The sequence below is a fragment of the Brettanomyces nanus genome, chromosome 1, assembly GCF_011074865.1.
Source record: "Brettanomyces nanus chromosome 1, complete sequence".
Taxonomy (NCBI): Eukaryota; Fungi; Ascomycota; class Pichiomycetes; order Pichiales; family Pichiaceae; genus Brettanomyces; species Brettanomyces nanus.
Window position 1 is genome coordinate 2787719 of NC_052374.1, and position 12234 is coordinate 2799952.

The following is a 12234-nucleotide window of genomic DNA, read 5'->3' on the forward strand; positions in this document are numbered from 1 at the left end:
AAAATTAAATTACACTTGGTAGTTACAGTATTGAAAAATAAGATATGTACAGATAGATAATGCATGCATGCTTGTGTTTCTCTATTCAAACTTTCTCCCTGGCAAATACCCTTCCTTCTCCCATGCCATACATTTTCCTCACATTGTTCACATTTCTGTCCCAAATAGATCTCCAAACATGTGCACCAACAGCATGCAACTCGTTGTCCGCAGTAAACTTCCTTATATCGAATCGTTCTCTTCCCACAGGTTCACGGAAGCCGTCAATCTCCTTCTTCTGACGGAAAATCCACACGGAGAATCGATGCTTCCCCGTATTCTTTTCAGGAGTTGGCGCCAAGTAGCTAGCAAACTCGCAATCCGGATTCTTCACAAGCTTCCTGGCATCTATAATACCATCCTGGTTACTCAATTCAACATTCTTCAACCCCCAGTGCAACGTTGTACTGTAGGAATCATTTTCGACATCTGGAGAGTCTGGATCAACCACTAACACTGTGTAGAGTCCTCTTTTACACTCTTCAAATTCGATAACTTCCAACATAGGTGGCCTGCTGGTCACATTGGACGACAAAATATCTCCTGGTTCTATCCATCTTTCAACATTGTTGCATGGAAACTTCATCTTCACCTCCACTTGAGGTTCCAACGTTGGCAGAGTATCAGGAATTACGGCCAACGATTCTAAACGCTGCATAATGAGCATTCTACCGTAGTCTTTCCACTTTTGCTCAAGATAATGACGATAAACAGGCTGCGTTCTGTCCACCAAATTACTTCCAAACATCGCATTGTACACCACTTCAGGGTTATTTTCTTCTGCTTCCACTTGTAATTTAGTTAAAGTCCGTTTAAGTTCATCACTCTGTTCGACGTTGCATTTCTTCTCCATATTCTCAATCTTTTTGTAAACATCTGCACTCTGCTTCTCCAAAAATTGATACGCCAAGGGATAAATTTCGTCCATTCCAGTGGGCGAGATGTATCTGATTTTACTAGAACGCTTCTTTAGCGAAAAGGGTCCCTCTGGAAGGTTCGGACTGAGAAGAGCCTTCTGGAGTTTTTTGTTTCTTAGTGCCAGCGACGGAGATCTGCGATTGAACGTTGACCAGATACCCTTGGAGAGCGACATGACGATACTATGGGAATAGGAAGGAGGAGAGGGCAACAAGGAAGTGACTTCAATTGAATTTGGCTCAAAAATTTTTTGATCTCCATCGTGATCGACTTCAATTTACTTATATGTAGTCGCGACTATCTGATATAGTATTTTAGGGATCTATATAGGTTATACCATTGCAGACGGACGAAGAGACACAAAAATGGAGTTTCTTGGATCAAACTGGGCGGGATCGATATAGGGGGAGAGCGGTGAAGAAGGCGAGGGCTGAGTTTCTGTCTGAACTAAGTGATACTTCAGATGTGATCTCAGTGATCTCAGTGATCTCAGTGATCTCAGTGATGATTGGGATCGGTTAAGTGAAAGAACATCCTTTCTCCCGCTTTTCCCAGTTCTTCTAGTTCTTCCGGTTCTCCCAGTCCTTCCAGTTCTCTCAGTTCTCTCAGTTCTCCCACTTTTTCCATCATCACCTGTAATTTCGCTCCTCCCACTCCCACTTCCCTCATTTCCCTTACCACCACTCTTCGCTGCACAATCTATCTCTCTAAATCTCTTGAGCATCTTCTTGAAAAACGAGTTGAGTTCCATACATTTCCACTAAAAAGAAGTCTGACGGAACCTTCTATGATCTCCAGATGTCAGTCAAACCCTGGGCTCCGTTACCGGCCAGACCTGCAGATGACATTGCCTTAGGAGTTTCCTAAAAAGGAAGTTCACCCAAAACTCATCGAGTTTTTAAAGCCACACAATCAATGCCTATTTATTATTAATGATTACAGTGTTTGAAAAAGCGTCCTATATGTTACAATGAAAGCATCTAATCGCTCAATCCATCTTGTGGAGCATCCTCCGTTTTCGATTCCGGATTGTAGTAGCGAAACTTGTAGTTACCGTCAAACTGAAGCTTGAAAGAGTCGACAGAGCAGCCTGCTTTTTCTGCAGACTTCGCCACGCTAGCTATACTCACTCCTGTAGATGAGGCCGATCGACTTGTCGCCAACTTGGGTGTCACTCGTGGAATACTGGGTGTTAAATCCTTCGGAAAGCCAGGTTTGAAACTGATCCCGCATGGTTTCAGCGAACCTGAGATGCTGGAAGAGCTGGAAGTCACACTAAGGGACCTCCCTTCGACCCGTATCTTGTTGAGGGACCGTATCGGGGGTTTTATGGCCAATTGCAACTGTTTTGGCGGCTTCAGCCGAAACATCACTGGCTGAGATAACAAGGGATTAGGCACAGAATCTCTCGCTATGCTAGGAGGGTCATCAAGCGTGAAGGTATCCGCTGGAGTGTGGAGAGGGCTCTCGGAATATTGTAATGACCAATCAGACGGTCTTCTGCCGTCGCCCAACGAAAAAGAATCAGAACATGCAGACGTGGGCAGCGGATCAACTGCGAAGGACGATGAAAATGGTAGTTGAACTGTATCTAGCTCGTTGAGAGAGCGGGAACGAGTGCGTTTATGACAACGAACGATCGTAGAAGGATCACTGTAGTCTGCACGAGTCACGTGGGCCATTGAGACTTCTGGAGTGACCATTGAAACAAATGGAACATTTGAGGTGGCTGGAGCGTGTTGAGTACCCACACGAGGAAATGGCGCCAACGGAGTCAGATGATTCAGAGGAGTCAGATGACTTAGAGGAGACATAGGAGCCAGAGGCGCCAAAGGAGCCACGGGAACAGACGAGGCCGATGGAATCACTCTCAAAGAAGCATTCTTCAGTATAGTGACGCAGATTGGCAGAGGACATTCACCCGCTGACACGGTAAAGTCCCATATAAATGAGTGGAGAGGCTGGAAAGTTCTCTTGAAGGGCCTAAACAAAGTCTGGGTGATATAAAGACTTTGAAATCTTGACTGGTCAACTATTCCGTTGTGAAAGTCGTTAAGAAACGCTGCCCAGACCCCTGCTTGTAACGGGAGCATGACTCTGACAGAGCGAGACGAGGGAGACACGAAATATCCGGTAACGGGATCTGTTTTCCGGGTGATCAGCTGGTTTTCAGCGTAGATGCAGGTGACAGCTTTGAGCTGTACAAATGAGACGTAATCGGTTGGTAAAGCGTGAACAGAAGAGTCGTCAGCAACTTCAAAGTTCTGAGGAAACGGTTTCTCTGTCAGATCGACTAGCGTTTCAACATAAGAAACCATTCTGTCTTGATCTATATCGACAGAGAGACCTCCTGTAAGTCTTAGAGGTACCTTCATGTAAGTTATAGGATGCGATAAAAGGGCAGTATGGTTGTAAATACCATTCAAAGCATCTCTAATGCCACGAGAGTTGTTTCTAAGCTGCAGAAGATACGTCTCATCTTCAAAAACCTGGGAAATATGACTAAAATCGGCCAAATAGACGAAATTCAGGGCGCTGGCACCCTGTTCATGGCGACAAAAACCGACTTTGAGAGTCCTGGCCAGTCCAGAGCAAGGGACGGGTGAATCTACAGTCAGGATAGAATTGGCAGCAGAATCGGAAGAATAAGGAGAAACAGAGGATCTGTAGGATGACGAATGTGAAGGGGAGTGATGCTTGTTTGGAGTGGATGTGGACACCTGCAGACGTCTTTGACTACGACGTTTGTTGTAGGACTTGCGTCTTTTGTCGGTGAGCGTCAATAAAGAGCGAATATTAGCTAATATTGGAGAGTCCAAGAGATCATTGGTGTGATCATCTTTTTTTATCTTTGCGAGATACTCGTTGACAATTTTGGACCTCAGCTCAACGCCAGCGTGCTGCTTGAGGTAACCAACAAGGAAGTCCGTACGAGGTTTTACAACCGAAGAGTTATCAGATGTGTCTAATAGTCGAACGTAGTCGGTGAGACCATCCTTGAGGAGCTGCAGAGGCAGGGACGATAAGGAGGGGGGCAATGGAGACGGTAGAGCCGAGCGAACAGCAGTAAACGGAGATGGAACAGCACCTGAAACAGCCCCCGGAACGGTTCTTGGAACGACCCCTGAAACAGTTCCTTGAGAAATACCCGGAACAATTCCCGGAACAATTCCTGGATTAATTGCTTGAGCCGCGTTTGAAGTACGACGCTCAGTCTTGGAAGCAACCTCACTGAGACTAGGCTTATGCTTTTGTGAATATGGTGTAGATGGTCGTGAAATAGTCGGGCTTGAATTATCAGCATTTATGGGACTCTCTGTTAGTAGAGTGACAGCCTTGGTATCTATAGAAGGGTCAATAATCGTCTGATAAAAACTCTCAACCCAACTAGAGGTGGTGGTATCGGTGCTTTGTGGAAGAGTCGTCTCATTGAGAGTGAAAAGGTCTGAAAACGTGTCAGGAGAGGCAGACTGATCCATGGAGACAATGATGGGATGAAAGCACAGCGGAGTGGATAGGCAGAAGAACAGAACACAGTTAGAAGTAATAACAAGAGAAAGTAAGTGTTGTTGATGCTGGATGGGGGGAAAAGATATCGTCCAAGTATTGCAAACAAATTGCGCGTACACAAGTGAACCGCGTGGCTGGCACCGGGTGGATTCCGAGCAAATGGCTGGTGGGATGGGTAGAATTTCCCGGTAAACTTGGCTGAGGCGCGTCGCGCATTGAATTTTGCTCGGATTTCGTGTTTTGTATTCCAGGCGCGTTTTTCCCCTTGACAAACCGCGCGCGGTTTCAAGATGTTTTCAGTTTGAAGGGATAAAGGGGCCAAAAAGGGTGGAACTCAGTCCATCAGTGAAACTGGTAGAAGACAGTAAGCACAAACTTTATGCCCTTCCGGTATATATTTCCGGCTTCTGAAGAATCCATCTACCTGATGCTGGTAAACTTTCAAGATGCTGAACCAGGTGCCGCACCAGGCAACTACACCGACTACTGTCCCAGTCAGCGCGATAACTAACTCACTACTTAACTAACTATATAAAGGAAGGGATTTTTTGTTATCAACTCAGTTCCGATAGGAAACGCGTTTCAGCCGTTTGCTGTGGCACATAAAGCCAACGGCTCATATCGAGCGCGGCGCTATACTCAGGTCGATCGACCTTCATCTCGTTCTCTTTTTACCTATTTCAACGGCCCTAATCACCCAGAGAACGTCCGTCAAACAAAGCAAAGCTAGCCAACGAACCAGTACCTTCGCCCAATCCATCAATTCTTGACCCATCCTTCCATCCCCACTCAACAACAGACTTTATAAAATATCCATACCACATCACCTCAATCATCAGCCAAAACCTCGTGCAGCTCTTCATACAGCGTTCCACAGATGTGCTCGCTGGAAGCTCAACCAACAGCACAATTAATTATTCTTCTTCTTCTTCTTCTTCTGCATCTTTAGCTACATCATCGTCATACTCGTACTTTTCGTCAATCACTTCTTTCATTGTCTCTATCACTTCGTCATCTCCTATCGACGCCACTATCTGGCTTATCGCCTGCTCCACAAATCGTCTCAGATCCTGTGAACTCTCTCGAATGTACTCATTATTCACAGCCACCTGCAACAAACCGGGTCCATTCTCAAGCTTTGCGTTGTCCACAAAATCATCGGCGTCCGTCAGCGTTATTGTCGACTCAGAACTGGCAAAAAACAGAGTATTATCTTCTTATCCTTTTCTCACCCACAAAGTTGAACATCTTCTCTGTAAGCTTTTTCGCTCCAAGTATCTCCGTTAAATACAGAATAACATGCAGTTAATTACCCCGGATTGATTCGGCCCAAAAAGATATGCTGCAGCCCATAAACACCGCCTTGAAAACATTTCATTTTACCGTTCTCGCCTCTATATCGTCCTTACTTATCCATCTCGATGCCTGATGTACATCGCTAGTGTATAGCCCCTTCTTATCTTTGTCTATATTTTCAAATCTTCCATAGTAAAACCCTTCGCACCTGCGTCCTTCATACTGTGAGCCGCAAAGCCAAAAGTAATATCCTCGTGTTTTAACATTTTTGAACATCCTTTTTAGTACCATTTCATGCCCACACTTAGGACATTTTGGTGCTCTTTCTACAAGCTCGTGTCGTATCATCCTGAACGTTAAATTAAACCGAACGTCTCCCGTCGTTGCATACTTCCTCGTTAAGCATCCTTCCACCGATGGAACACAATGCTTATATTCCTCTTGCGTCCCCGAAAGCATGACGAGTAGCGAATTATGAGGTAATGGAATATTGAAAATGCTGTTCTCGTTAATCTTCGACTCTCTACTTGCATAAGCCTTCTTTACCCGGAAAATCCTCGTGGCTCCTAGACTGACGGATGCTATAACAGGTAATGGGCCTATGGATGTAAGTTTATCCGAATGCCAGTCCAATTGCTGTTTACTATTCTCAAACATGTTGGCTATGCAGAGATTTCCTTGCCAATGGTCTTGAACTTGGTACGTTGCCAGAGGTTTCCGTTCGGCCAACAGTAAATTTACCTGATCTTCCACGAGATATCGACAGACCTTCATTTCGGCAAAGAAAGAGTTTTGCTCCTTATTTCCAACGTCTGAAAACGGTCTCTTCGAATCCAATTCAGCCTTAAAGATCCCCGTTCTATGGGAAGATCTGCATTTCTGTCCAGCTATATAAAACTCATTCGGTGTCAATAATGTCCTCTTGGACATAAGAAGCGTAGCCATATCTTCGGCAAGTTGTTCCGGAAGGAAGTCCCGAATAAAAACCAGATTATCAAAAAGAGACTCGATTTCCTCCTTCGTGTACAATGTCACTATTTTGGTCCCAGCCTTTCTTCTTTTAAACGACTTCATATCAGAAATCAAACCACCAGTTTCTGTTTTTTCCACATCATCATCCTGTAGTTCCCTCGTTTTTCTCTTTGGCTTCTTCTCTTTATGCGGAAACTGCTCATCGAGCATCTCCTCTGTCCTTTCTATTGATCCATCACAAGCGACAAGAATCTCGAGTAGTTCGCTTTTATCTACTTCCGGAAATCTCTCAGAGATCACTTCAAGTTTCTGTTCAGTATCCATCCCATCCGCCCAGTTCAAATAGAGTGTAAGAGTGGACTATACGGGAGTAGACCAAACTGAACTGGTACTACAAGTACGAGAAAAAAAGTTCAAAATGGTTTCTACTGAATTGAGTATTTGGCGATTGGAATTCTAAGTTTTATCTTTCCTCTTAACATCTATATTAATGCAAACGATTTCATACCCTTCCATGAAATCCGAATGACGTCAAAACTGACGTCGATTGCGCACGAAGTTTCAATGCTTCCGAAGTCGACTTGCCGGACTTTTCAATGAGTTCCCGTTTCAATCTCTTTGACTGGACCTCGTTAGTAATGTCCTTCAATGCAAATCTTTTGATCACCTTAGGGGAGTGCACACTCTCTAGCTTATCTTCACCGTAATCCGCAGCCAGTTTCCCCAATATATTCTCTTTGTCATTCTCTGTTAAAAGTTTTCCTTCATCTTCTGGATCTGATACAACAAATTCACTTGAATTCAAGTCTACAAAATCGCTGGGGCCATCAGCATTGCCGTAGGCATTACCACTATCAATAACTACCCTTGACTCCCTGTCTGATTTGAAAAACTTGCTTTGTTGCCTCTCTTCGTTCTGACTGCTTCCTCCTTCAAGAATCCTAGAACGTTTGACCAATGACGATTCATTGTCAGCTGCATCTTCACATCCCCGCTTGGTAGAATCGGACAGCCTCTTGATAAAGTGATCTATCGTGAATATTGCATGCTTACGACTTCTGTATGGACTAGAATCGATAGTCCCCTTAGATCCACCCAAACTCTTGCCTGAGTACTTGTCAAGGGTATTTCTCTGGGAAAAAGATCGACGTAGGGAAGGAATGGGAAGCGAAGTTGACTTCTTGAGCGTTCTGGACTTCTTATCAGTGCGGGTAAAACCAAACTTCGCTTCTCTGGATACCAATGGCAGTTTGGTAAAGGGATTAAGGTCGCCGTTGGCTACACCACAGTGAATTTCAGCATCCAAAACCTGCCCAGTGCATGAAAGAACATATTCACGAACCTCTTCGGAATCCTTCGGAATCGGATGGAGATGAACAGGTAACTTTTGAACAGGATCAAACACAATCGGGTGCTTAAAAGCAATTGATGCTCGTTTGTACTCTCCAGAAAACGCATCTGGAACGGTGATCTTACCTTCAAATTTGAGCGCCATGATAATCCTGTCAAGAGTTTTGAACCTCTTGACTAAAGCTGCTGCTTTCTGTACTCCTAGCCCTGAAATACCCCGGGTATAGTCACATCCACTGATTATGGCCATCAATTGAAGCTCGGGTTGCGATAAGCATGACAAAGCAGTGGCTCTACACAGTTTGAACTTGCACCTTTGAATCTCTATACATTCACCACGATCATTAAGTTTGGTAATAAGCGTCTGACAGCCGAACACAAGCAAGTCAGAGTCCTCACTGACAATACCGTCGACCAAGCCCTTATTTTCCAAGTAAACCAACTGCGAATCAGCCTCATATGGAGCCACCACATATCGAATCTGCCTTTTTTTCAGCTCTTCTATCAACGATTTGGCCATTTCGGGAGTAATATCGCATGCCTTTTGGCAGTAGTTCATAGCCAGTCGTTTATTATGGTCCTTTAATGCATTTAATGCCTTCTGTCTATATTCCTCCCGTCTTTTACATCTATCAGCTTCTGTATTTCCCTTTGAAGGCAAGTAATCTCCATCAAGCACCATATAAGCAGTTATCCCAAAGTGCTGAAACATCGCCAACCGCCGTATTATGTAATCAATATATGCTGATGTTGGCTGATCCAGTACCAATTGCATAGAGCACGAGAAGGCTGCCTTATGAAGCCACGCATACGTATCAACAGCAAGAGTCTTTCCTCTATAACGTTCTAATGTAGTCTTATCTTGGATGGGTTTAAGGACAGGAAGAAGTCCGGAAATTCCCATGATTAAGGGGGAAAAGCAGTAAGAATGAAAATGAAATAGATGTGTGAAAGTGTGGAATAATCCTGGGTTTATATATGCCAGCCAATTTGCTTTTGTTCTCAAGCAAAGTGGAAATCCTTTAGCTAAGAGAGCGGGAATCTGAGTAAACAGTTACCTGCAAGTAAGAGTTTTTCACGGCCTGCCAAATCAAACGCGTAAAAATATCCGAACTTTCGCGCGATTCTCCTTCAGAAAATACACCGGAAAGCTCTGTTTGTTAACGGCGCGTCGATTGACAGGATGTGTTTTGATTTTCATCTTAATGCGACGAAGATGAAAAATTAGTAGCCATCGTCGTAACTTTTCCGCTAGTTAATTGACGGTCGATCTGTTCATTTCCCTATCGATGTCGGATATCACGACGGGAATTGAAAACCTAAGTGTCTCTGATGGTGGTGTCGTTGAACAAGCGGGTCAACCTACATCCCGCGGTCGTCATCGGCGGAGAGATCTACATGCTTTTGCTAGCTTGACTCCTAGTTACGCACAGACCCCCACAGAGGCCAACGGAATGTTTGATCCCAATGCGGCAGCCTCATCGGCAGGTATATCTCCGCCTACACGGGCAGAAGTTTCTAGGCAATACACACAAAATCAGTATGTGCCCACAGAATACCCACTGACTTCTTATCAGACGGCGATCCCTGGTAGTTCCCCTGTCAACGGGCCCCATGTGCCTGGTGCATCGACCATATCTGAGATCCCCACACAGTTATCTAAAATGGCGGCCGCTGGAGTGCCTGCCGTAACTTCTACCCCTGCCTTGTCGGTTCCTCTCCTGCGTTACTCATCCGATGAAAACTTCAAATCGGCACCCTTTCTCACTTTCGAAAATGTCTCTCCGCCTCCTGCTGGAACCCAGTATAACGTGGTGGACCAGGGAAATGCTTCGCCGAAATTCGTTCGGATGTCTCTCTATAGCGTCCCTGCCACAAAAGCCTTGCAGGAGTCTACCGGGCTTCCGCTAGGACTGTTGTTGCGGCCGTTCGCCCCAGTACCAGCACGGGAAAAAATTCCCGAAGCCGATTTCACCGCAGCCTTGGGTGTTCCCCGGTGTAGACGGTGCCGTGCATACGTGAACCCTGCAATGCAACAGACCGGCTACCAGATGGTATGCAATCTCTGTGGATTTACCAGTCCTGTTCCAAATGATTACACATCCACTGTGGATAGTGGTGGTGTGAGATCTGATTTCTACCAGCGGCCTGAGCTTCATGCCGGCATCTACGATATCCGCGTGCCCAAGGGATACTGGTTGGAGGAGTCGCGGGCACCCGAGGCATTGCACCACGTTTTCCTCGTGGATTTGTCGCGCTCATCGACCCAGTCGCAGATGCTAAATGCGGCCTGTACAGCCATCCGATTAGCTCTCTATTCGGAAGACAGACAGCTTCCAATGGGCAGTAAGGTGGCCCTCGTTGGCTTTGACAGCTCACTACGATTTTTTAATTTATCTCCTTCTCACCATCAGGCCAGTTTCTCAGTGATGAGCGACCTCTTCGATCCGTTTGCACCGTTTTCCGATGAAGCAGGAATGTTCGTCGACCCGGTACAATCGCACGACGTGATCGAGGCCACACTCAGCTCGTTAGAACAAGAGGACGCTGATGCGAAAATAGACGACGGTCCGGCTTTTGGAGCTGCATTGAACGCCGCGGATATTCTATTAGCTTCGCATGGGGGTGGCCAGGTTACCGCATTTCTTTCCACTGTACCATCTTGTGGGCCGGGTGAGCTCCGGCCCAAATTGCCAGGGGGCAACCCTGGCGCAGACTTTGCAAGTGCCGTGCTAACTGCAAAAAGCTCGTTTTATCGGGACTTAGCAAATCAATATCTCAAACATCATGTTGGTGTGAACGTGTTTGTCGGATCTCCCTTGCCTATTGACATGATAAACATTGAGTACTTGACGTGCCGTACCGGAGGTGTTACGAAATATTTTCCCCGTTTCAATATTGACAGGGATGAGCTGGATCTGGCCCAGGCCGTTAAAGCTTCTGTGTGCGACGTGTCGGGCTACGAGGGTCAGCTTAAAATCCGGTGCTCGTGGGGACTTCAAGTGTCGCGAATCTACCACGCCATGCAGGCGGTGGACACCGGGGGAGCTGCCCAGGGAGCAGCGGCCACTCCTGTTTTCCCTGTGGTTGGCCCGCAGACATCTGTGGCATGTGACTTTGTCTATGACGGCAATTTGAATACGAAAAAGGATGCACACTTTCAGGCAGCTATGCTCTACACCGGCTCAGATGGCATACGCCGTGTCCGTGTGATCAATTGCATAATGTCGGTCACGGAAAGAGTGGCGGATGTGTTTTCTTTTGCAGACCAGGACACCGTATTAGCGTTGACATTGCGTAGTTGTCTAGCCAAACTTCCGGACGTATCTCTCATCACCGTGAGAAACTTGTTAGCTACTCGGACGACGGAAATTGTTTCGCGGTATGCTGCTCTTGTTGCCAAGAACACGTCTCTACCAGGGCAGCTTGTTTTGCCCCAGGGACTCCGCACTCTTCCGATGTTAGTGCTTGGTGCGTTGAAAAGCCGGGCACTCATGTCCAGTACGGCTGCTCCAGATTGCCGTGTCGATAGCTTGGCCACTTTGATGACAGCGCCGGCGGATCAGTTGTCGTTGGCGATTTATCCAGTGATGTACTGCTTACACAGGTTAGAGGAAGGTGATGCCGAGTATGAGACTACCGCGACGGCCACTCCTTCCAACGGGAATTCTACCACGGAAGCCCCAACCGCGCATTTTAATCTCCCCCCATGTGTTCCGCTTTCACAATCTCAACTCGAAGCAGGCGGAGCTTATCTCATATTTAATGGCAAGCAGATGGTAATGTGGCTCCACAGTGATGTCTCGTCAGATTTTCTTCACGATCTCTTTGGCCGAAACGTGGACTCCTTGGAGATGCTAGACCCAAATGTGGCGCAGTTGCCCCTACTCGACACGGGCCTCTCGCGACAAATCCGCGGTTTGCGGGATTTTATTGCAAGGCATTTTATTGGCGTGGACGACCACTCCATTCAAATCTGCCGGTTCCGTACCGACACCAACGAGCGGGAATTTCTCGAGCTTCTCTACGAAGACCGCAGTGCGGAAATGGTATGGTCGTACGCCGAGTTCTTGCGCTACCTTCATAAAAATATAGACACCGAGCAGCAAGAACCCGCAAAGTCGGGTAAACGTTTTGGTTTGTTCTGAA

At 46.2% G+C, this 12234-nt stretch overlaps 4 protein-coding genes across 4 annotated transcripts; 1 reads left to right on the forward strand and 3 right to left on the reverse strand.

The window, feature by feature from the left end:
* Nucleotides 1–85: 85 nt before the first annotated feature.
* On the reverse strand, nt 86–1132 carry FOA43_001306 (uncharacterized protein; the record flags this gene model as incomplete). Its single annotated transcript, XM_038921626.1, has 1 exon — nt 86–1132. The coding sequence occupies one exon, from the start codon at nt 1130–1132 to the stop codon at nt 86–88; it is 1047 nt and encodes a 348-aa protein (XP_038777554.1).
* An 805-nt stretch (nt 1133–1937) lies between these two features.
* FOA43_001307 (uncharacterized protein) lies at nt 1938–4436 on the reverse strand (the record flags this gene model as incomplete). Its single annotated transcript, XM_038921627.1, has 1 exon — nt 1938–4436. One exon carries the CDS (start codon nt 4434–4436, stop codon nt 1938–1940), a length of 2499 nt encoding a protein of 832 aa, XP_038777555.1.
* A 945-nt stretch (nt 4437–5381) lies between these two features.
* Nucleotides 5382–8989, reverse strand: FOA43_001308 (uncharacterized protein; the record flags this gene model as incomplete). Its single annotated transcript, XM_038921628.1, has 3 exons — nt 5382–5658; nt 6155–7095; nt 7244–8989. 3 exons carry the CDS (start codon nt 8987–8989, stop codon nt 5382–5384), a joined length of 2964 nt encoding a protein of 987 aa, XP_038777556.1.
* Nucleotides 8990–9374: 385 nt separating this feature from the next.
* Nucleotides 9375–12233, forward strand: FOA43_001309 (uncharacterized protein; the record flags this gene model as incomplete). Its single annotated transcript, XM_038921629.1, has 1 exon — nt 9375–12233. The coding sequence occupies one exon, from the start codon at nt 9375–9377 to the stop codon at nt 12231–12233; it is 2859 nt and encodes a 952-aa protein (XP_038777557.1).
* Between the last annotated feature and the right edge of the window lies 1 nt (nt 12234).